At 41.4% G+C, this 24,666-nt stretch overlaps 1 protein-coding gene across 1 annotated transcript in view; it reads left to right on the plus strand.

Moving 5' to 3' along the window:
* Positions 1 to 4,975: 4,975 nt before the first annotated feature.
* nsun2 (NOP2/Sun RNA methyltransferase 2) overlaps positions 4,976 to 24,666 on the plus strand; it is a 41,095-nt gene continuing 21,404 nt past the window's right edge. Inside the window, exons 1-8 of the mRNA XM_041184856.1 lie at positions 4,976 to 5,404; positions 8,892 to 9,049; positions 11,392 to 11,496; positions 11,574 to 11,679; positions 14,217 to 14,288; positions 15,880 to 15,964; positions 17,489 to 17,684; positions 18,584 to 18,658. Of these exons, the coding sequence (XP_041040790.1) occupies positions 5,342 to 5,404; positions 8,892 to 9,049; positions 11,392 to 11,496; positions 11,574 to 11,679; positions 14,217 to 14,288; positions 15,880 to 15,964; positions 17,489 to 17,684; positions 18,584 to 18,658 (860 nt within the window). The 5' untranslated portion in view covers positions 4,976 to 5,341. The remainder of the gene's footprint in view (positions 5,405 to 8,891; positions 9,050 to 11,391; positions 11,497 to 11,573; positions 11,680 to 14,216; positions 14,289 to 15,879; positions 15,965 to 17,488; positions 17,685 to 18,583; positions 18,659 to 24,666) is intronic.

Below are 24,666 nucleotides of genomic sequence, written 5' to 3' on the forward strand. Positions count from 1 at the left end.
TGCACTGGAATAGTCAAATCCACAGGTGACAAAGACACAGATGAGAGTTTCAGCAGCAGATGAGCTGAGGTAGGGGTGGACTTGGGTGATATTACGAAGGTGGAAATAGGCATCCTTAGCAATGGTGCTAATATGTGATCTGAAGTTCATCTTGGTCAAATATGATTCCAAGCTTGCGGACAGTCTGGTTCAGCCTGAGACAGTTGTCAGGGAGAAGGATGGAGTCAGCGGCTAGGGAACTGAGTTTATGGCAAGGACTGAATGCAATAGTTTCATTTTCCCAATATTTAGTTGGAGAAAATTTCTGCTCACCAGTATTGGATGTTGTCTGAGTAGTCTGACAATTTAGAGAGAGTGCAGGGATTGAGAGAGTTGGTATTGAGATAGAGTTGGGTGTCATCAGCATACAGATGGGAACTGACACTATGGCCTGGATTTTTGTCTGGGCTCAGGAAAACTAGAGCTGCGCACTTCTGAAGATTAAAAAATACACAAGAGAAAAAGGATGCTTTGGAAGCAAGGCTAGTCTGGCACTTTGTGAAAGAATTTTACTAAAACCACAGGCCTTTGTACTGTTAAGGCTTCTGCTACATTTTTGATTCAATATCTTTCCCTTGCTTTCATAGAAAACAGTTACAATAAATGCCAGACAGGCAGTATGGAAAAACAAAATGATTAGTGAAGACAAATGTAGGTCCCTTACATTCTGAAATGGGAGAATTTATAATAGAGAGAAAAGAAATGACAGAGCAATTAAACAACTACTTTAGTTATGTCTTCATGGAGAAAAGACACAAATAACTTCCCAGAAATGCTGGGAATCAAGGGTTTAGTGAAAAGGAGGAATTGAAGGAAAGTAGTATTACTAAAACAATAATGCTGGAGAAATTAATGGGGCTAAAAGCCAATAAACCCCCAGGGCCCAATAATCTGAGAGATTTAAGACCTGTTTCCTTGCCCTAACCATAGTGGAGCTCATGGTGTTGTGGGTCAGACCTGACTTGAGCAGAAAACTGAATAAGAAGTTCTGTATAAAAAAGACCTCCATATTTCCATACTTAAGACTAATTGATTCTATAGATATGGCATACTGTAAACCAGGCATCTACAACAAAACAGTGCTCGAAAATGTGTAATGTGTGAGCCATTACTTAGTTGGTAGCACTCTCACCTCTGAGTCACGAGGTTCTGGATTCAAGTCCCATTCCAGGTTTGAGTACAAAAATCGAATGCAATACTGAAGGAGTGCTGCACCATCAGATGTGCTGTATATTGGGTGAGATGTTAAACTGAGGCCCATCTGCCTGCTCAGGTGGATGTAAAGGATCCCATGGCTTTGTTTTGAAGAAGAGTAGGGGAGTTATACCTGTGGTCCTGGTCAATATTTATCTTTCAATCAATATTAACAGATTATCTTGTCAGTATCACATTGCTGTTTGTGGGAGTTTGCTGTGTACAAATTACGACAGTGACTATACTTCAAAAGTACCTCATTGGCACTGAGGAGTCTGGTGTTGGTGAAAAGCTTTATATAAATGTAAGTACTTTGTTTTTCCTATGCTAAGCTGCTGATGTAAATAGGCTGGTTGTCATAAATTTCATGCCTGTTCACTCAGATCCTGGCATAAGTAACAAATATTCATAAAATGCGATTCCAGAACATTTCCGTCCAAATTATAATATCTTGATGAAGAGTCATACGGATTTGAAACGTTAACTGTATTCCTCTCCGCAGATACTGTCAGACTTGCTGAGTTTTTCCAGCTTTTTTGTTTTTGTTTCAGATTTCCAGCATCCGCAGTATTTTGCTTTTATACATCCAAATTATGTCTAGATACATAATTTATCTCTCAAGAAGATAAGGTTGTATTCATTTGCAAACAGCTGGCAATAGGAATCAAACCTGCAGGAATATGTCCAACCAGAGTTATCAGCCCTACAGAAGCAAATTTCTAATCTCCCAGAAATATTGCCTTCATTTTGAAAGCGGGCACATTTTATGCAATCCCAGCCCCAACAGCTTAGAGTTGCAAACAAGAATTTAATATATTAAAAATTGCAAGTAAATATTCTCCCATTATACTGAGTGCAAAATGATTGATATAAGAACAAAAAACTGCGGATGCTGGAAATCCAAAACAAAAACTCAGCAGGTCTGGCAGCATCGGCAGAGAAGAGCACACTTGACGTTTCGAGTCCTCATGACCCTTCAACAGAACTAAGTAAAAATAGGAAAGGGGTGAAATATAAGCTGGTTTAAGGTGGGGGTGGAGGGGGGACAAGCAGCCAGTGTTAGGAGATAACCAAAAGATGTCACAGACTAAAGAACAAAGAGGTATTGAAGATGGTGATATTATCTAAAGGAATGTGCTAATTAAGAATAGAGAGCAGGACAAGCAAGGTACAGGTAGCTCTGGCGGGGGGGGGGGGAGGGGCGGGGGGGGTGGTGAAATAATATTAAAAGGGCATAAAAGGTATGGATAAACAATGGGTGGAAATACATTTAAAAATAATGGAAATAGGTGGGAAAAGAAAAATCTATATAAATTATTGGAAAAAACAAAAAGGAGGGGGAAGAAACAGAAAGGGGGTGGGGATGGAGGAGAGAGTTCAAGATCTAAAATAGTTGAACTCAATATTCAGTCCGGAAGGCTGTTAAGTGCCTAGTCAGAAGATGAGGTGCTGTTCCTCCAGTTTGCATTGAGCTTCACTGGAACAATGCAGCAGGCCAAGGATGGACATGTGGGCAAGAGAGCAGGGTGGAGTGTTGAAATGGCAAGCGAAAGGGAAGTCTGGGTAATGTTTGTGGACAGACCGCAGGTGTTCTGCAAAGCGGTCATCCAGTCTGCGTTTGGTCTCTCCAATGTAGAGGAAACCACATTGGGAGCAACGAATGCAGTAGATTAAGTTGGGGGAAGTGCAAATGAAATGCTGCTTCACTTGAGAGGAATGTTTGGGCCCTTGGATGGTGAGGAGAGAGGAAGTGAAGGGGCAGGTGTTGCATCTCCTGCGTTTGCATGGGGAGGTGCTGTGGGAGGGGGTTGAGGAGTAGGGGGTGATGGAGGAGTGGACTAGGGTGTCACGGAGGGAACGATCCCTACGGAATGTTGCCGGGGGTGCGGTGAAGGGAAGATGTGTTTGGTGGTGGCATCATGCTGGAGTTGGCGGAAATGGCGGAGGATGATCCTTTGAATGCAGAGGCTGGTGGGGTGATAAGTGAGGACAAGGGGGACCCTATCATGTTTCTGGGAGGGAGGAGAAGGCGTGAAGGCGGAAGCGCGGGAGGTGGGCCAGACACGGTTGAGGGCCCTGTCAACGACCATGGGTGGAAAACCTCGGTTAAGGAAGAAGGGGGACATGTCAGAGGAACTATTTTTGAAGGTAGCATCATCAGAACAGATGCAACGGAGGCGAAGGAACTGAGAGAATGGGATGAAGTCCTTACAGGAAGCGGGGTGTGAGGAGCTGTAGTCGAGGTAGCTGTGGGAGTCAGTAGGCTTGTAATGGATATTGGTGGACAGTCTATCACCAAAAATTGAGACAGAGAGATCAAGGAAGGGAAAGGAAGTGTCAGAGATGGACCATGTGAAAATGATGGAGGGGTGGAGATTGGAAGCAAAATTAATAAATTTTTCCAGATCCCGACGAGAGCATGAAGCAGCACTGAAGTAATCATTGATGTACCAGAGAAAGAGTTGTGGGAGGGGACTGGAACAAGGAATGTTCCACATTTTCCATAAAGAGACAGGCATAGCTGGGGCCCATGCAGGTCCCTATAGCCACATCTTTTATTTGGATGAAGTGAGAGGAGTTAAAGGAGAAATTGTTTAGTGTGAGAACAAGTTCAGCCAGACGGAGGAGAGAAGTAGGGGATGGGGATTGTTCGGGCCTCTGTTTGAGGAAGAAGCAGAGAGCCCTCAGACCATCCCGGTGGGGGATGGAGGTGTAGAGGGATTGGACGTCCATGGTGAAGAGGAGGCGGTTGGGGCCAGGGAACTGGAAATTGTTGATGTGACGTAAGGTGTCAGAGGAATCATGGATGTAGGTGGGAAGGGACTGGACAAGGGGAGAGAGAAGGGAGTCAAGATAGCGAGAAATGAGTTCCGTGGGGCAGGAACAGGCTGACACGATCGGTCTGCTGGAACAGTCCTGTTTGTGGATTTTGGGTAGGAGGTAGAAGCAGGCCGTCCGAGGTTGGGCGACTATTAGGTTGGAAGGTGTGAAAGGAAGATCTCCAGAGGAGATGAGGTCAGTGACAGTCCTGGAAACAATGGTTTGATGTTCAGTGGTGGGGTCATAGTCCAGGGAGAGGTAGGAGAAATTGTCTGCGAGTGGACACTCAGCCTCCGTGAAGTAGAGGTCAGTGTGCCAGACAACAACAGCACCACCCTTGTGAGCGGGTTTGATGACAATGTTAGGGTTGGACCTGAGAGAATGGAGTGCAGTAAGTTCAGAGAGAGACAGGTTAGAATGGGCGAGAGGAGCAGAGAAATTGAGGCGACTAATATCACGCCGACAGTTCTCAATGAAAAGATCAAGAGAAGGTAAGAATCCAGGTGGAGGGAGAATATTGGAGGTGGGTAAAAGGATCCATTGAACGGGGAGAGGACTCCTGCCCAAAGAAGTGAGCACGGAGACAAAGACGGCGGAAGAAGAGTTCAGCATTGTGCTGAGCCCGAAATTCATTGAGATGAGGGCGTAAGGGTATGAAACTAAGGTCCTTTGCTGAGCGCTGAACATTCAGTGTTGGAGAGGGGAGGGTCAGGGGGTATGGTGAATACAGGCCAGGGCTGGGAATTGGAAGACGGGGTAGGGACAAAATGACTGATGGTGATTTGACAGTGATTACCAACGTACACATAATAATAATAAAATTGCACAATATTTGAGCTTGTACACGTGAAGGCGGCTGCCCACGCTATTAGCCAATAACTATGTTCACCGCATGTGAAGGGTTAAGTTTGGCGGATGCGCTGTGAGCAGTGAGGGGTGCGGGATATGTAGTAGCGGCTGCGGCAGTATCTTATAATTTTGCTACATTTTGTTGTGGTGGCGCGTGCACTGCACAAGTAGCAAAGCGGGTGTGTGTGTCAGTGGGGCTGAGTGAGGAAGATCTCTCTCGAGCTGGAGGAGCCTCGGTTTTGCGCCGCCTGCTCTGCGCTCCAGCTCCGGTTTTCTGCCGCCTGCTCTGTGCTCCAGCTCCGGGTTTCTGCCGCCTGTTCTGTGCTCCAGCTCCTGGCTTTTCTCGGCCGGTGCCGCGTGCGCGTCAGGCCTGCTCGCGTTGAACTTACGTCCGCTGGCGAGAGCCACGTTTTCTCGCTGCTTTTCCGTCCTCTGCACCATGGGGAGGCGAAAGAACAGACCCAGAAATCGAGACAGGAATGAAAACGCCGGCAACGAACCTGTAGGTATTGAGTAGGACTCGAGGTCCGGTTCCTTTAATTAATCAATATATTCCTGAAAAAAAGTGCCCCGAGTCCAGCTTTTGTTGGACCACACGCATTTGGAAGTATCTTTTCTACCGTTCTGTGTAGTTTCCAACATCGTCGTCCAGAAAGGCAATGTGAATAAATCCAAGATTTTTTTTTGCTATAACTTTTTACTCACTCACAGGCTATGGGCAGGGCTCCATTGGCCTGGAGTATGGTTGAGACGCTTCCTCGATCCACTGTGGTTGTCAGCACAGTAGATCCAGGTTTTTTTTTTACCATGTGGCACTGCTATATTTCTAAGCCAAGATGGTGTGTGGCTTGGAGAGGAATTTACAAAGGGTAGTGTTCCAGTGCCACATGTCCACTTGCCCTTGGACTTCAAGGTGGTGGATGTGGGTTTGGGAGGTGCTGTTCATAGTCTTGGCGAGTTGCTGCATTGCATCTTGTAGATAGCACACATTGCTGCAACTGTGCAACAGTGGTGGAGGGAGTCATTAAGATGGTGGCTAGGGTGCCAATGAAGGGGCTGCTTTAGCTTGGATGGAGTTGAGCTTTTTGAGTGTTTTTGGAGCTGCACTCATCCAGGCAAGTGGAAAGTATTCCACCACACTCCTGACTTGTGTCTTTATAGATGGTGGAGCGATTTTGGGGGATTGAGTTAGGGATGCGGTCACTTGTTGCAGAATACCCAGTCTCTGACCTATTTTGTAGTCGTAGTATTTATATTGCTGGTCCAGTTCAGTTTCTGGTCAATGGCAACCCCACATGATGTTGATAATAGGAGATTCAGTGCTGGTCATGCCATTGAAATAGTTACACTTGTAAAAAATTATTTTGTGGTATGTAGGTGTTGCTGGCTAGACCAACATTTATTGCCCATCCCTAATTGCCTTTGAGGAAGTGGTGGTGAGCCACTGCCTTGAACCGCTGCAGTCCATGTGGTGTAGGTACACTCACTGCTTATCAGCCTGAATATTATCCAGGTCTTACTGCATGTGGGTGGGAACTGCTTCATTATCGAAGGAGTTGCAAAGGGAACTGAACACTGAAGATCCCCGTTCTGACCTTATGAATGAAGCAGCTGAAGATGGTTGGGCTTGGGATACTGCCAATAGACTATGCTACGATAGTCTGGGTCTGAGATGATTGATCTCCAACAATGACAACCATCTTCGTTTGAGTTGGTTTTAATCTAGCCTTTGAAGAGTTTTCCCCTGATCCCTATTGACTGCAATTTTACCAGGGCACCATGACGCTATACTCAGTTACATGCTTCTTTGATGTCAAGGGTGACTATTTGTGCCTCATCTCTAAAATTCAGCCCTTTTTCCTTGTTTAGATAAAAGCTGTAATGAGACCTGATACTGAGTGATTAACCTGGTTATTCATGTTTTTAAGCCACCCTTGGTGATGGACATTGAAACTGCACCTGTGCAACACCAACACACACACACACACACACACACACACACCCCCCCCCCCCCCCCCCCCCCCCCACCCCAAGGGACATCCCGTACCCCTGCTCATCTCAGTACTCCTTCCAAATGACTTCAACATGGAGAAGTATTGAGTCAGCAGCAGAGGGAGGGTGAAAGGTGGTAATCAGCAGGAGGTTTCCTTGCTCATGTTTAACCTGATGCCATGAGACTTCATGGATAGAATATTAAGCTCGGCGGGTGTGCACCCAACCCGGCTGAGCGTAAAGTGATGCGCAATGACATTGGGTGAGTGTCTTGACGTCATCGCGCAGTCCTGCGATATTTTGTTCGGCGGGCGCGTGCCAGAGTTGACAGAGCACCCGCCGGCAATTAAAAGACCTGTTAAGGCCATTAAAAAGATAATTAAATTCAAATTTATGCTGCCCGTCCAACCTTGTGGTTGGCGGGCAGGGGAAAGGGCCAATCGGCCTTTGCACTTTTTAGGAAACCTCATCCATTGGCGGGATGATGTTCCCTAAAACAAATAAAAATCAATAAAAATTTTGCACTTGAATTAAAAACGTGTCCTTGTTCGTGTGACAGGATCACATGAGGGGACATGTTTTATGACGTTTTTATTTTCTTTATTTTTTAAACAGCATTTCATCTCCCTGAGGCAGTTCTGTGCCGCAGGGAGATTATGTCACACACGCATGTGTGAAGTTCACGTTCGGTCCGCTGGCCCTCCTTCCCCTGCCCACACAGGCCGCGCTGAGTGCTGCCATTTGTGTTCCACGCTGGGCGGGCCTTAATTAGCCCACCTGCATAAAATTGCAGTGCCAATCGCGGGCAGCGGTCAGCTTCCCGACCACCCCTGCTGAGCCCGCATGCTGGGGCAAAATTCTACTCAGACCCAGAATCGCAGTTGAGAACTCTTATGGTGATACCTGACGACTGTATCCAGTGTGTGCTACCTCTGATAGACCTTTCCTACTCGTGGGCAGGTCATTCCCAGGGATGGTGATGGAGGAATTTGGGATGTTGCTGAAGGGTATGAGTATGGCTGCTGGGTTGTTGCTTGAATAGTTTGCGGATCCCAATTTCAATTTTGACACTATGCTACTGAGGGAGTACTTTTCAGAGTTGATTGAGCTGGGTTTGCCTTTGTTGGGTCTGAATCTGGTATCTAGGTTGCTGTTGGGTGCCCTGTCCGTTTTATTATTATTATAGTTCTTTGTAGCAGTTTAGATGCAACTGAGTGACTTTCCAGGCCATTTTGGAGGGCAGTCAACTGCGCTGCTGTGAGTCTATATGTAGGCCCAGACTGCACATGGATGGCAGATTTCATTCATTGAACTAGATGGGTTTTTAAAACAACCTGGTAATTTCATAGTCACAGTTACTGATATTTATTCCAGATTTACATAATGAATTGACTGAATTAAAATTCCTCAGCTGCTGCAGTGCGATTTGAACTTGCCTAGATTTAGTTCAGGCCTCTGAATTACTAATCCAGTAACATCAACCTCTGTGACTAACTCCTTAACTTCAACTGTTTGTTCCATGCTTTATTTCCCCATAGGCTGCTTTTAGATTAAATCCATATTATTGATACTGAATGATTTTGGTGTTGTGCTTTTAGGGGTTATCCTGCAATGAAGCAACAGTCCTTACTGCTTCCCGAGGACAAATCAGCAAGCAGTCCAATAGGTATCTGCACAACAGAACAGAAATGCCTGGAATTAAAACGAAAAATGCCAGATTTCTAGCTTGTGTTTATTTTGCTTTTGTGTTGCTGGAATGCCTGGGCTTTGTGGACCAGATTGCCAAGATGTGGAGGCTGTAGTTTGGACAGCCCTATTGTAATTAACTCATGTTCATGTGCAAAAGGACGACATAAGGACCAAGTTAGGTACAAGATGTATTTTTTTTCACTTTGTAGTATAAGGTACCATGCAGATGAGTTGAGTTAAACCATATTGTGGTAAAAATTGTAGCACTAGTTTAACAGTTGAACGTATATTTCCTGCTTCACTTACAGGGTTGGGGAGCTGGTTATCAAGAGATTATTAAAGAGAACAAGCTCTATGAAGAATATTACCAAGAACAAAAGATTGTTCCTGAGGGGGAATGGGACCAGTTTATGGCAACCATGAGAGAACCATTGCCAGCTACTATTCGGATAACTGGATATAAGAGGTAATTGAGTGAGAACTGGATTAGTGGCCCGAATTTTTATGGTAGACTAACGGTGAGACTATCGGTAATCACCGTTACTTTGGAGTAAATCAAGTGGCAACTTCTAGCGTATGCAAATGCACGATTAAATGCAGCAATCAGTAATTTGCTGAATTGCTGTTCAAGTTGCCCTGCCCCTCTAGAAGCTTCACTTTAACAGTACCTTGCTGAAAGACTGGACATTTAAACACATGAAGGGTATTTACCAATTTGGATACACATGAAATGCCAGAAAATTTTAGGGCTTATTCAGTCAAGTTTGTGAATTTGCAATTTCCTTAAATGCTTCCAAACAATCTGGCACAGAAAATTTGCTTTTAAAATTGTGAACTCTCATTCCTTCAAATTTTTCTTATGGTTGGGGACTTAAAATCCAAACAAATCGCTTTTAAAAGCATTTGCTTTTTGTCTCTTTCTTTCCCACTTTATTTTGCGTTCTGAACATGATTTTGGCGTTGAATTAACTATTTTAACTTGTACCCCGCATGCCTTGGTAGGCATTCTTCAATCTGATTGGTAATCTGAATGGTCAAACAGAAACACTATTGCTTGCCCTGTTCAAACAGGTACCAGATCCTCTCTGGAAGGCGCTGCCCTAGTTTGGAGTTCTGATTGTTGTAATCATATTGCAAAAGCCCACATAAAGCTTATAAGTGAGTGTAAATATAACGAATGGCGAGTACATTCATTAACCACTGACAGCAAAATCCAGGTACATGTACCAGTGGTAAGGAAAAGAAAGAAGTTGCATTTTTACAATGACTTCCATGTCCTCTGTATTACCCCAGTGGGCTAATGAATGACTTTTGAAGCAGAGTCCCAGTTGAAGCATAAACAAACACACTGGCCAATTAATTGCATGGCAAGATCCCACAAAGCGTTTTGTTACTATGGCTTTACAAACCCAACCCCACTTGAAGCAGACTGCATTCCTCGTGTTTTGGATTAATAGACCACAGTTAACAATTGTTCTATATTGAAGTAGTATTGTATATTGGAGTTTGTGTGTTGTCACTGTCTTGTCAATTTGACAAACCTATAATAGGTCAGCTTTGGGCACTCAATTGAGCCAAATGCATTTAAAGCTATTGATGTGTACCACAATGTAGTATTTTTATACAAATACTACACTGAGACTGTTAAAACGGCAGTGAGTTATGAATCTGTGGTAGCATTCTCATTTCTGAATCAGGAGATTCTGGATTCTAGTCCTGTTCCAGCATTTGAGCACAACAATCTAGGCTGACACTCAGTGCCATACTATACTGACGGAGTTGCTGTCTTTTGGATGAGGCAGTAAACCTGCCTGCCCCTCAGGTGGACGTAAAAGTTCCAATGGCATTATTTCAAAGAAGAGCAGGGGAGTTATCCCTAATGTCCTGTCCAATATTTATCCCTCAATCAACATTTAAAAAAAAGATTATCTGGTCATTACTATGCTGCTGTCAGAGCTTGCTGTGTGCAAATTGGCTGCCAAGTTTCCTGCATTACAATGGTAACTACACTTCAAGAACACTTGATTGACTGCGAAGCTCTTTGAGGTGCTAATGAAAAGCACTATATAAATGCAAGTTTTTCAGGTGATTTTTCTGTGGCCTTTTGACATGCACAATTCAAAAAAGTTTGCATTAGCTACGTGCTTAAGTTTTATGAAGCCTCTTATTGTCAAAATAATATAATATACTCTTCTATTAAGCGTTTCTTCCTTGTGGATGCTCAAATTGAGAACATTGCCAAGTGGAATTTTTGCTTTAAGCATATTTTTCTCCTTGAAATGAATAATTTCTATCAAGATTGTTAAAGTAATACAGCATTTTTGCTCTTTGGAAAGACAGCTTTTAATATTTACCCAAGGTTAAAATGCACTTACAGTGCAGTAGATGGAGCTTTTTAAAAATGCACTTGTATAAATTTCAGTGGCGTTGTCAGCTGCTAGCTTGTTGCTGACTTAATTAGGCTGTTTTCAATCACTCTTGGATTAAAATATCTTTATTGTCATTAATTCTTTATAGCTCAACTGCCTCTGGGCATCCATTTTCTTTGAGTAAAATAAGGAAAGAACATCTTCCATTTTAGAATGTATTTAAGTGGCAGAGTTTATCGAGCAAAAGATTTATCTTTAGCATGCACCCTGTTATGTGTGTATGTGTGTGTTTTATAAACCTTTTGGGAAGCTAGGAATGAATTTGTTTCCCCTTTGTGGGGAAACTTGCTTTTCTTGCACAAAAACTAAATATTTGCCACAATTTTCTTCGTTCAGAAATTTTGAATTTCTTATCTTTTCTCCCCTTGGTTTTGTAAAGTCATGCAGAAGAGATTTTGCGTTGTCTAAAAACAAAATACTTCCAAGAACTGCAAGACTTAGAGGTGGATGGGCAAAAGATTGAAGCCCCGCAACGTTTGAGCTGGTAAGAAATGTGCACAAATTAATGCTATTGAATTGTTCTCTTCAACAGTTGGGTTAAAATGACACATTTTCTTGCAGGTATCCGAGTGAATTAGCTTGGCATATTAACATTAGCAGGAAGATGCTGAGAAAGTCACCAGTCTTGGAGAAGTTCCACCAGTTCCTTGTTAGTGAGACTGAGTCTGTAAGTATTCAGGAATGCTTCACTTAATAAAGAAGACAGCCCAGTAAGATGATGCAGAAAGCTCTTACAAATGGGAATGCAAGAGACCCAAGTTCTTAAATTACTCCATAAATGTATTTCTTGGCTTATTAATGGATCTTCATCTTAACTAAATTATACAATATCTTTATTTTAGTATCACAAATACAGAAACTTGGAATATATTTCTGTTGCATATTTCTACTTTGTTTTTGGTGTAATTTTGTAGTATGATACAAATACAATAGTTTTCTTCAAATCTAAAATGTTTTCACACCTAATGGAATCTTTATGAACAATCCAGACAATTTAACCTAGAAATATTCAGATCTTTGCCTTATCAAGATAGCTTTTTTAATTTTTACAAGCTTATTATGTTTTACATTTTTACACATGCCGAAACCCTAAATGAATATTTGACGATTATAAGGATTGTTCTACGTGTGGCAATTTTCCACTTAAAGCTGTGCTGTCCAAAAGATCTTGAAACTAACGCAGCACAAACTCAAATTCCAAATCCAATGTGTTGCAAATTACGCGGTTACTTTTATCTCAATTTATTTGCTATTCTTTAATTCTTTTGAAGTAAAATGAAGGGTTAATGAAAATAATGCAGTAGATGTATCAATGGGCTTTCAAAGGGCATTTAATACAGTACTTCCTAGATGACTGATTCAGGAAATAAAAGCACTTAGCATTAGAGGGATGGTGTTAACTTGGGGACAAAATTTCCTAATGAAAAGGAGAAGAGAGTAATGGTGAATAGATGTTTTCTGAATGTAGAGAAGTATGTAGTGGGGTTTCCGAGGTATTGGGACTGTTGCTTTTCTTGTTGTACTGTAAATTATTGACCTGGACTTGAGTATAGGAATACAAATTCAATGCTTACAGATGACACAAAACTTGGCAACTCAATAATGAGCATGTTCATTGTAGCCTTTAGGAGGACATGGTAAGATGGGAAGACACTTACTTGGCAGATTCAATTTAATGTGGTAAGTGTGAAGTGATACACTTGGCAGAAATAACATGTAGAGGCAGTTTAATCTAAATGGTACTGCTTTAAGGATAGGGTTGTGCAAGATCAGAAGGATCTTGAAGTGCATATTTACAAGGTAGGAGGGTAAGTTGAGAAGATGGTTAACAAAGCATTTGGGATATGTGGCTTTGCAAATAGGGGCATTGAATACAAAAGCATGGAAGTCTTCTAACCCTTTACAAATAGCTAGCTAGGCCTTTGCTAGAGTATTGTGTGCAATACTGGTCACCACACTTCAGGAAGGAGGCCAAGACACCGAAAAGGGAGTTTACCAGGATAACACCAAGGAAAAGGGACTTCAATTATATTGAGAGATAGGAGAAGCTGGGATTTTCTCATTTCATCCTTGCCTTTGTAACCTCTAGATTTGACTAATCCGGCACACTCCCGGCTGGGCTCCCAGGCTCTACCCTCCATAAATTTGAGGTCATCCAAAACTCTGCCCATGTCCTTATTTGCATAAGTACTGTTCGCCCATCACCCCTCTGCCTCCTGACCTGTGTAGGCTCCTAGTTAAGCAATGTCCCATTTTTAAATTTTCATTCATATTTTCAAATCTCAATGGCTTTGCCCCTTCCTGTCCCTAGCCTCCCATTGCCCTACAAGCCTCTGAGAAATCTGCACTGTTCTAATTCTGGCCTCTTGAGCATCCTCAATTTTAGTTGACCCACCACTATTAGCTGTGTCTTCAGCTGCCAAAGTCCTAAGTTTTGGAATTCATTCCCTAAGCCCTCCATCTCTTTCCTCCTTTTAAAATGCCTCTTAAAACCTACTTCTGACCAAGCTTTTGGTCATCTGCACTAATATTTCTTTATGTGGTTGAGTGTCAAATGTTGCCCTGTAGTACTCTTATGAACCAGCTTGGCGCATACTATTGTATTTAAATGCAATACATACACACAAGTTGTTCTTGATAGAGAAGCTTAAGGGAAGCCCTAACAGATATTCAAAATTATGAGGGGTTGTGTTAGACCAAGTAGGGAAAAAAATGTTTCCTCTGAAAATTTGAGAGTAACCTGAGGTCATAGATTTAAAATAATTGGCAAGAGAATGAGCGAATGTGCAGAAATTTCTTCACACACGGGGTTTTTAAGATCCAGAACACACAACCTAAAATGGTCGTGAATCCTATTCATAGGAGTTTTTGAAAGGCAAATGGATAAGTAATTATAAATGACTAATTTGCAAAATTGAGGTGTGGGATTAAATTGGACAGCTCTTTCAAAGAGCTGGCACACATAATGAGCCCACTAGCCACCTTTTGTGCTGTAAGACCCTATGATGTGTATAAAATTGCAAGATTAATTGTGCATGGGTTACAATTAAAAGCATCTCATGTCATACCCAAATTCATTCTCATAAATCCTTTATCGTTTAGATAGTCTCCCGCTTGATTGAGCCCATCTTCTTTACTATAAATTGTAGTAGTCTGGGGTTGTAACATGCTTTCAGCTGTGTAATTTTTGTTTTCTTTTTCCAGGGAAATATCAGTCGCCAGGAAGCTGTCAGTATGATCCCTCCTTTACTGCTTGATATTAAGGCTCATCACAAGGTACCTTAGATTTTTTTCTATATAGGAACAAGAATGCTGTACAGAGTAACAGAAAAATATTTAGACTTCTCCTCTACATTCAGTATTTCAAAATAAATCACCTGAGATCAGCTGCATTTGAAAATCTAGAGGGTGCCATTACGTTACTTCTTTTGAATTGTAAAGTAGTCTTAAGTCAACATCAAAATAAAAATGACAGCTTAATTCAGCACTGAAGTCCTGAGATAAATACCCTGTCCAGGAGATAGTGTATTCTAATTAGAGTTTGCACGGAGTAGCCTAGTAACCTAGCTTACTTTTTGTTACCACGAGATAACCTGATGGATTAGTTCGCATTTTGAATAAACTATTATGATTCTGTGAAAATAGGCATAGCATTCTGGAAAGTAGATTCTTAAAGCAATTGGTTTTATTCTATTAAAGGCTTTTGAGGTCACTTCAGAGGACATCAAGAATAGCCATGTACTATTTCTGGAGTAGCATTGAGGTGAGACCAAATGGCTTTCTCTTCATGCAGAACATTAGGTGCAAACGAGTTGGCTTCACATAACAGTTCAGCAGCTTGAAGGTTTACCTGTATTGCTTTTAGCCTGTAAATTAGCAAATTGTTTTAGTTTCATAATTTGCCATGGTGGAATTTAAGCGCACAATCCCTGGGTTGTTTGTCATATATCATAGATGATACACCAGAGTTCCCATAATTGAAGTCTAGAAGGAAACTGGGAGAAAAAAAATCAAGGAGCATTGAGCAAAAGCAATAAGGTTTGGAAATTAGAGACTAATTTCTTGTTAGTGAGTGTGAGGGGAGTGCTGGAGTAATCTCCCCAGTGATTAAGTTTAGAATGAACATGGGCTTTCTATGAAGTTGGGAGGAATCGAGGTGAGAAGTATTTGGCATGAAAGAGGAAACCAAGCTCCTGGAAGAAGTAAAAGAAATGTGCAAAATTCAATGGATATAAGGTTGTAAACTGACCAAAGGAATGTGGAAAACTGAGGTTAGAGCAGTCAAGAGTAAGAGATGGTAACTGTTGCTTAGACTTAGAGATTTATAAAATGTGTTCTTCCTGTTTGTCAACCACATGATTCTAGTTGTTCATGTAAAGGCATGGAGGTCAAGATGTAATGATTTAGCCATTCCCTTAGAAAGGAAATGATTCAAAGCTATTGAATGTATGGTTTTCGTGAAAATCAGAGAATTATTGAATTCCACTTTCAAAATCCATTGCCATAAAGCAACATTTGACTTTGTCACCTTTAAATTATATTCCTGAGTGAGTACAAATGATAACCCTTCTGAACCTAAGCATTCTGAGCCCCGGCTTTTTTTTTTCTGTCCAAATCTGTTCTGAGATCATCTTGACGTGATTCTTAAAGACTTAGTTCAGTTTTCAAAATGATGATGATATCCTTCAGATAAAAAATCAGAATGCTGTCAACTAAACTTTATTCTCCATCTCACAAATGTTTTGCCTTTCAAAATGTAAATTGTTGGATTTTACTATAACATGGTATTTGTGTTTTGACATCTTCATAGTTGAATTATGCTATAAATTGAGTCACGTCAATGTGCAAAACTTTTGTTCCCTGTTAGATTCTTGATATGTGTGCAGCACCCGGATCAAAGACTGCTCAGCTGATTGAAATGCTGCATTCTGACATGAATGTTGCTTTCCCAGGTAATTATCCTTTTTCTGATGGGAGGGCATTTGAATTTTTCAGTGTTGAAGACTTCACTTTAGTATTTCTATTATTAAAGAATAGACCTTCTGAGGGCTGCTACAGTATTAAAACCTGTAAATAGTAATTTTCCATTTCAATTCGGTGACCTCCCAAATTAAAAGTGAGATGAATCCTAATTTTTGAATCCTAATTTAACACGAATCCCAAGACTTTTTCAGGTGGATCCTTATATTTGATTGCAATTTTATTTGATTTGCATTTTATTTAATGATTACATATTGCAGGTTGATCCTTTTAGAAACGTTACTCTGAAATTGACATCTGAAAATGTTAAGTCATAAAAATTTTGAATTATAAAGCAGCAGGACAAAAAAGGCAACCAGATGAAAAACGCTATAATGTTTCTGACCACACACAAACAGGACAAATATGCATTTTAAAATTTGTTTCTGTTTATCTCTGGTTTTTTTTTCTAATTTATGAATTTAAAATTTTGCTACTGGTGCAGCTGCCCAAAATTAGAAGGCAACAGGAAGCATTAATCTTAGTTGAATTCTCTTCCTGATTTAGCTCTGTCTAATTATAATTATTAGTGCACTCTTCTCACCTATTTCTAACAAAATGTGATAAATGTTTTAAATCAATATTGCTTATTGTTTTTACAAGGAAGTGTAGAATGTAAATTGCTTTTGTGTGACAATTATTGCTGATGGCTGGTAGGAGGCTTAGCTTGATCTTTTTATATATTCCCTGAAGCACGTTCCAACTTGATGCTGTTACTAAAACTGTTTTTCTTTTTACTTTCAACATATTAATAATATCACAGCCTTTATTTATTCCCAGGAGTGGGGAAGTGGGGAGTTGAAAATGCACACAGGAGGGACAACCGCTGAAACATATGCGCACTATTTGCAATCATTTACTGATCACAATGTCAGATTAAATAAACACAGGTACCATTAATTCGGGAACAGATTTAAATTGTAGACAATCTAAATTTGATTTGATATCTAAGTTCTTTTTCTAAAATGTTGAGGGTCAACGTTGGAGTGTTTGGAATAGAAAACAATTGGGCAGGATTCATAAATTGTAATTTTGGCAGACTTGATTAATGGATAGTCCCTAAATTTGTTATTGATTGCTCCCACAGTTCACCTTCTAGGGGAATCAACTAATTACAGTAAAGGAGTTATAAAATGTATAAGTAAAGCTAGTTTCGTTTGCTTTCTACTTGGCAGAGTGGAACAGGTTATAAATGCTATTTTATGATGGACTAGAATGTGATGCAACCTGAAGCCAATTTCCTTTTGACCAGTAAAATAATATTGCTAGGAATGTTTGAAGGCTGCAATAATTAAGCAATATCGACTGGAGAAAAAAGAGTGATGTTTCAACTATGTGATTTGTGTGTTCAGAATGACTTTTTTTTTTCAAATTTACTAACTTGATGTTTTTTACTCTTTCACCACATTTTATCGCTGGATTTTTATACTAATGTTTTGTTTTCTTTGTTTTGTAAGAGGGTTTTGTAATTGCTAATGATGTTGACAACAAGCGGTGTTACCTGTTGGTTCATCAGTCAAAGCGCTTGCACAGCCCTTGTATCATGGTAGTAAATCATGATGCATCGAACATACCAAGATTACAGATGGTGGAGACTGATGGTCAAAGAAACATTCTCTTCTATGACAGGATTTTGTGCGATGTACCATGCAGGTACAGTAGGTCTTTTGTATGGTGTGAATGCTATGAGAATGTATTACTGTCTTTTAGGAGCTGTGAGAGATTCCTTCATTACAGCTAAACTTGCTACATCTGGTTGCATGTCATTCACATGCACATTTTCACACTGATTCATGGTATTTTGATACTAATTCTATTCGACATCCTCATTTCTACATGTGGCACTTACCTGTTTGTTATTAAGAGGAAGAAATATAATTCTCTTGAGTGCATTTTGTGTGGTGTAGCTTGCCCTTTTTATTATGTTTCATAATTGGACACAAACATAGTGAAGCACAGTTAGAATTTTGTGAGCATATGGAGTATGTAAAAGTGACTGAAGTAATGGTTATGAGAGAATTAACTGCTGCAGAACATTAAAGGGGTGCGTGTGTCCTTGTCCTTGTCCTTGACGTTCCCCTAGTTATAGTGCAATGGAAGACCATTAATCATCTAAAAGGCTGTGCTACTATATTGCTTTAATTTGGAGTGATTTAAGGAAAAGCCATTTAAACAGGACTAGCCATTGAAAATTGAACTTTTACCATTTGGCTGCTCCACATACTGAATTTGGTATTCGAGGTACTCTCCAATCACCCCCCCTGTTAAACTCTCAATACTGCCTCTATCCAGGAGGGTAGAGATGTCTGTATCATGGATTTTTGTCATCCAGTTTTCTACCAGACACTGCCTTTCTATTGTGCTGAATAACTTCTGAGAGTTTTTGTTCCCCATTGAGTTGCAGCGCTCCAGTCCATTGTCTCAAATTAATAGCGTATCCGAGCATAAGCTTGTCTTGTAGAAATAATAACGTGCAGGGCTAGGTTTTGAATTTGGACTGTCTGTCACTTTGTCTATCTGAATTTTGAGAAAGTGTTTCTTTTTGAATGTAGTGGTGATGCAACCTTAAGAAAGAATATTGACGTGTGGAAAAAGTGGACAACCAGCAACAGCCTACATTTGCATGGGTAAGATTATTAATAATTTTCTAGGTTATTGTCATTTCTAAGGGAATTGATGAAATAGAACAATCTAATGCATTGTTGTATTTTTCACAGTGGCCAACAAGAACTGGCTAATGGATTTCTGAGTTTAAGCTACTATGAATTAGCCTAGTTAGAGAACCAACATGGGTACAGAAGGGGCAGGTTATGTCTGTCCATTATAATGGAGCTCTTCTGAGGATCTGGTGGAAAAGGGTGAGGCAGTGAAGATTATTGAGATTTTAGGAAGACATTTAACATTACCCCAAGTAATTGACTGATTTGCAAGGTGTTAGCCAGTAGGATAGATAGCAATTTAAAGAGCGGTGGTGTGCAGAAGGTTTTTGAGTAGAAACCAGTAATATGTAGAGTTCCACAGGGATCAGTATTGGGGCCACAGTTATTTTTTTTAAATAAGTTAGAAATGCTATATTATACAAGTATACTCGCTTGTTCAACAAAACTAGTCTCCTGATAAGCAGAACTTTTTCCCCCTATTTGCCAGTATCACGTTAAATGATAAAAAACAATGGTTCTCTATCAGTATGTGCCAATCTATAGTGGGCTGTATAGACTCCCATTAAAATGGCATTTGATTCAAAACTATAGCTAGCTCCCCTTTATATGCAATTTATGAGTTAACAATATACAGTTTTCGGTGACAAATTAATTTTCCTATACTAACCAGTTATGAAAAATTAGGAGAATTTATAATCCGAGTGAAGGCTTAATTCTCTACCTCAATCGTGCAAAGCTGATTCAGACTTTTAGAATGCAAGCAGCTTTCCTTTGCTGCCTGATAAAACCGTTTACTTATGTGTCCATTGTCTTAAGTCTACTTGTAGGCAATATTTCTTTAATTTAATTAATTTATAATGGACATAAACATTGAAGATAAAATAATTTGTGTAGCACTTCTATTTGTTTTATTCTTTCATGGGATGAGAGCATTGCTGGCTAGGCTAGTTTTGTTGCTCACCCCTAATGCGCTTGAGAAGATGGTATTGAGCTGCCTCCTAGAACAACTGCACCTTTCTAATGTAGGTACACCCTACAGTTCTGTTAGGGAGGAAGTTCCAGGATTTTCAGCCAGTGACAGTGAAGGAACAGTAATATAGTTCCAAATCAGGATGGCATGTGACTGAGAGGGGAATTTACAGGTGATGGTGTTTCCATGTGTCTGCTGCCCTTTTCTAGGTGGTAGAGGTTTGTGGTTTTGGAAAGTGCTGTTGAAGGAGCCTTGGTGAGTTGCTGCAAGGCATCTTGTAGATGGTCCATGCTGCCATATTGCGCTGGTGGTGGAGTGAGTTGATGTTTAAAGTGGTGCATGGGGTGCCAAACAAACAGGCTGCTTTTTTCCGGGTGGAGTTAAGTTTCTTGCATGTTGGAGCTGTACATCCAGGCAAGTGGAGAGTGTTTCATTACACTCTGACTTGTGCCATGTAGATGGTGAGCAGGCTTTTGGGGAGCCACAGAATTCCAAGCCTCTGACCTACTCTTGGAGCCACAGTATTTATATGGATGATCCAGTTATTTTTCTGGTCAATGGTAACCCCCAAGATGTTGATGGTGGGGTATTCAGTGATGATAATGCTGTTTAATGTCAATGGGCGAGTGTAGGAAAATTAACTTGCCACCGTGAAAACTATATATTGTTTACTCATATATTGCATATACAAGGGAACTAGCTATTGACTTGAAGCAAATGCCACTTTTATGGTGTTCTATAGAGTTCTATATAATGGCACATGCTGATATAAAGAACAATGATTCTCTGTCATCAGTTGATTCTCTCTTGTTGGAGATGGTCATTGCCTGGCACTTGTATGATGCGAATGTTACTTGCCACTTCTTACCCCAAGCCTGAATATTGTCCAGGTCTTGCTGTATATAAGCATGGATCGTTTCAGTATCTGAGGAGTCACGACTGGTATTGAGTGCTGCAATCATCAGTGAACATTCCACTTCTGACCTTATGATGGAGGGAAGATCATTGATGAAGCAGCTGAGGATGTTTGGGCCTAAGACACTACCCTGAGGAACTCTTATGCAGCACTGTCCCGGAACTGAGATGATTGGCCTCTAACAACCACAACCGTCTTCCTTTGTGCTAGGCATGACTCCAACCAATGGAGAGTTTCCCTCCCTGATTCCCATTGATTTTGATTGCTAGGGCTCCTTGATGCCACACTCAGTCAAATGAGGCCTCGATCTCAAAGGCAATCATTCTCACTTGACTTTTTGAATTCAGCCGTTTTGTCCATGTTTGGACCAAAGCTGTAATGTGGTCAGGAGCCGAGCAGCCCTGGCGGAACCCAAACTGTCAGTGAGCAGGTTATTGCTGAGTAAGTGCCGCTTGATTACATCTACCATCACTTTTTAATGATTGAGAGTAGACTGATGAAGTGGTAATTGGATAGGTTGGATTTGTCCTGCTTTTTGTGAACAGGACGTACCTGGACAATTTTTCACATTGTCGAGTAGATGCCATTGCTGTAGCTGCACTGGAACAGCTTGGCTAGTTCTGGAGAACAGGCCTTTATTACTATTGCCAGGATGTTGTCAGAGCCCAATGTCTTTGCAGTATCTAGTGCTTTCAGCTGATTTTTGATATCTTATGGAGTGAATCGAAGTGGCTGAAGACTGGCATCTGTGATGCTGGGGAACTCGGGAGAAGGCTCCGATGGATAATTCAATCTGCACTTCTGGCTGATGATGGTTGCAAGCGCTTCAGCCTTTAATTTTGCACTGATGTGCTGGGCTCCCTCATCATTGAGGATGGAGATGTTTAATTGTCTATGAAAATTCAAGAATGGATGTGGCAGAAATTTGATCTGATGCATTGGTTGTCGGATTGCTTAGCTCTGTGTATAACATGTTGATTCTGCTGTTTGGCATGCACGTAGTCCTATGTTGTACGTCAGGTTGGCACGTCATTTTTTGTTTTGCTCCTTGCATGCTGTCCTACACTCCTTTTTGAACCAGGGTTGATCTCCTGACTTGGTGATGGTGGAGTGAGAGATATGGTGGCCCATGAAATTACAGATTGTAGTTGAATACAATTCTGCTGCTGCTGATGTCCCATAGCACCTCCTGGATGCCCAGTCTTGAGATGCTAGATCTGTCCTGAATATTCCATTTAGCACAATGGTAGTGCCATACAGCCTGTTGGATGGTATTCTCAGTGTGGAGACAGGACTTTGTCTCCACAAGAACTGTGCAGTACCAATTCTGGCATGGAAAGTTGAATCTGCGGAAAGTAGATTGATGAGGCCAAGGTTAAGGATGTTTTTCCCCCTCGGTTCCCTTGCCACCTGCCACAGGCCTAGTCTGGCAACTATGTCCTTCGGGGTTCGGCCAGCTTGGTCTGTAGTGGTGCTATCAAGCCTCTCTTCATGATGGGCATTGAAATCCCAACACAGCCTTGCTGCCCTCAGTGCTTCTTCCAAGTGGTGTTCAACATGGAGGAGTATTGATTCGTCAGCTGCGGGGGAGGGGGATTGATAGGTGGTAATCGCAAAATCACAGAATTGTCACAGCACAGAAGAAGGCCATTTGACCCACGTCTGCGCTGGATCTCCAACCGAGCAGTACACCTTGTGGCATTGCTCCACCTTCTTCCCATAATGCTTCACTTTCTTTTTAGATATTAATCCAATTCCCTCTTGAATGCCTTGGTTGAATCTGCTTCTGCCAAACTCTCAGTGCATTTCAGAAACTAACCACTCACTGTGAAACCATTTCTTCTCATGACTCCATTGCTTCTTTAGCCAATTGCCTTTAATCTGTGCCCCTCATTCTTGATCCTTCCACCAGTAGGAATGGTTACTCCCTGTCTACTCTTAGACAGCTCATGGTTTTGAACACTTCTATCAAATCTCCTCTCAACCTTCTCTCCTTTGAAGAAAACAGTCCCAACTTCTCCAATATATCCATCTTGAGATGGATAGAAAACTGGTTGGCAGACAGGAAACAAAGAGTAGGAATAAACGGGTCTTTTTCCGAATGGCAGGCAGTGACTAGTAGGGTACCGCAGGGATCAGTGCTGTGACCCCAATTATTCACAATATATATTAATGATTTAGATGAGGGGATTAAATGTAATATCTCCAAATTTGCACATGACACAAAGCTGGGTGGGAGGGTGAGCTGTGAGGAGGATGCAGAGATGCTTGAGTGTGATTTGGACAAGCTGAGTGAGTAGACAAATGCATGGCAGTTGCAGTATCATGTGGATAAATGTGAGGTTATCCATTTTGGTAGCAAAAACAGGAAGGCAGATTATTACCTGAAAGGCTATAAATTGAGAGGGAGGAATGTGCAACGAGACCCGGGTGTCCTTGTACACCAGTCACTGAAGGTAAGCATGCAGGTGGTAAAGAAGGCAAATGGTATGTTGGCCTTCATAGCCAGAGCATTTGAGTATAGGAACAGGGATGTCTTCTGCAATTGTACAGGTCCTTGGTGAGACCACACCTGGAATATTGTGTGCAGTTTTGGTCTCCTTATCTGCGGAAGGATGTATTTGTTATAGAGGGAGTGCAGCAAAGGTTTACCCGACTGATTCTGGGATGGCGGGACTGTCGTATGAGGAGAGATTGAGTCGTTTAGGATTATATTCATTGGAGTTCAGAAGAATGAGTGGGGGGGGTGGGATCTCATAGAAACCTATTAAATTCTAACAGGACTAAACAGGGTAGATGCAGGAAGGATGTTCCCAATGGTGGGGGAGTCCAGTACCAGGGGTCACAATCTGAGGACATGGGGTAGACCATTTAGGACTGAGATGAGGAGAAATATCTTCACCCAGAGAGCTGTGAACCTATGGAATTTGTTACCACAAGGTAGTTGACACCAAAACATTGTTTGCTTTCAAGAAGGAGTTAGATATAGCTCTTGGGGTGAAAGGGATCAAAGGATATGGGGAGAAAGCAGGAGCAGGCTATTGAGTTGGATGATCAGCCGTGATCATAATGAATGGCGGAGCAGGCTTGCAGGGCTGAATAGCCTACTTCTGCTCCTAGTTTCTATGTAATTGGAGTTCCTCAACTCTGGAACCATCCTTGTGAATCTTTTCTGTACTCTTGAATGCTTTTATATCTTTTCTAAAGTCTGGTGCCCAGTTGAGACTGAACTAGTGTTTTATGCGAGTTCAACATAACCTCCTTGCTCTTGTGCTCTATGTCCCTCTTAATAAAGCCTAGGATACTGTATGTTTTAACCAATCTCTCAACCTGCCCTGCCACCTTCAATGACTTATGCACATGTTCAGAAGAGTACAACATTTGCAATTCTCCAGTCCTCTGCCACTATCCCCGAGTCTAAGAAAGATTGGAAATTATGGCCAGTGCCGCCACAGTTTCCACTCCCACTTCCCTCTATCCTTGGATGCATCTCATCCGGTCCCAGTGCCTTTATCAGTTTTATGTTTACTACCAGTCTCTTTTCATTCTCTCTTAGCTTATTTTATTTGCTTTTAAAATTCTCCTCTGAACCGGTGTATATTCAGCCTGGCCCTCGATTGTATTATCCACCTGACATCTGTCATAAGCACACTTTTTTTTTCTTCTTCTTAATCTCTATCTCTTTCACCATCTAGGGAGCTCTGGATTTGTTTGCCTTACCTTTCCAATTCGTGGAATATACCTCGACTGTGCCTGAACTATCTCTTCTTTAAAAATAGTCCATTGTTCAGTTACTGCTTTTCCTGTCAACCTTCTATTCCAGTTTATCTGGCCGAGATCCATTCTTACCCCACTGAAGTTGGCTTTCCTCCTTTGCCCTGTTCCATAGCCACCCTAAACCTTATGAGTCCCCTCAATGTTCCCCTACTGACACTTGATCTACTTGGCCTACCTCATTCTCAAGAACCAGGTCTAGCAGTGCCTCCTTTTGCGTTGGATTGGAAACATACTGCTGTAGAAAATTCTCCTGAGCACGCTCTAGGAACTCTTGCCCTTCTCTGCTCTCTATACTACTACAGCACAGTACCT

Source organism: Carcharodon carcharias, chromosome 3 (assembly GCF_017639515.1).
Source record: "Carcharodon carcharias isolate sCarCar2 chromosome 3, sCarCar2.pri, whole genome shotgun sequence".
Taxonomy (NCBI): Eukaryota; Metazoa; Chordata; class Chondrichthyes; order Lamniformes; family Lamnidae; genus Carcharodon; species Carcharodon carcharias.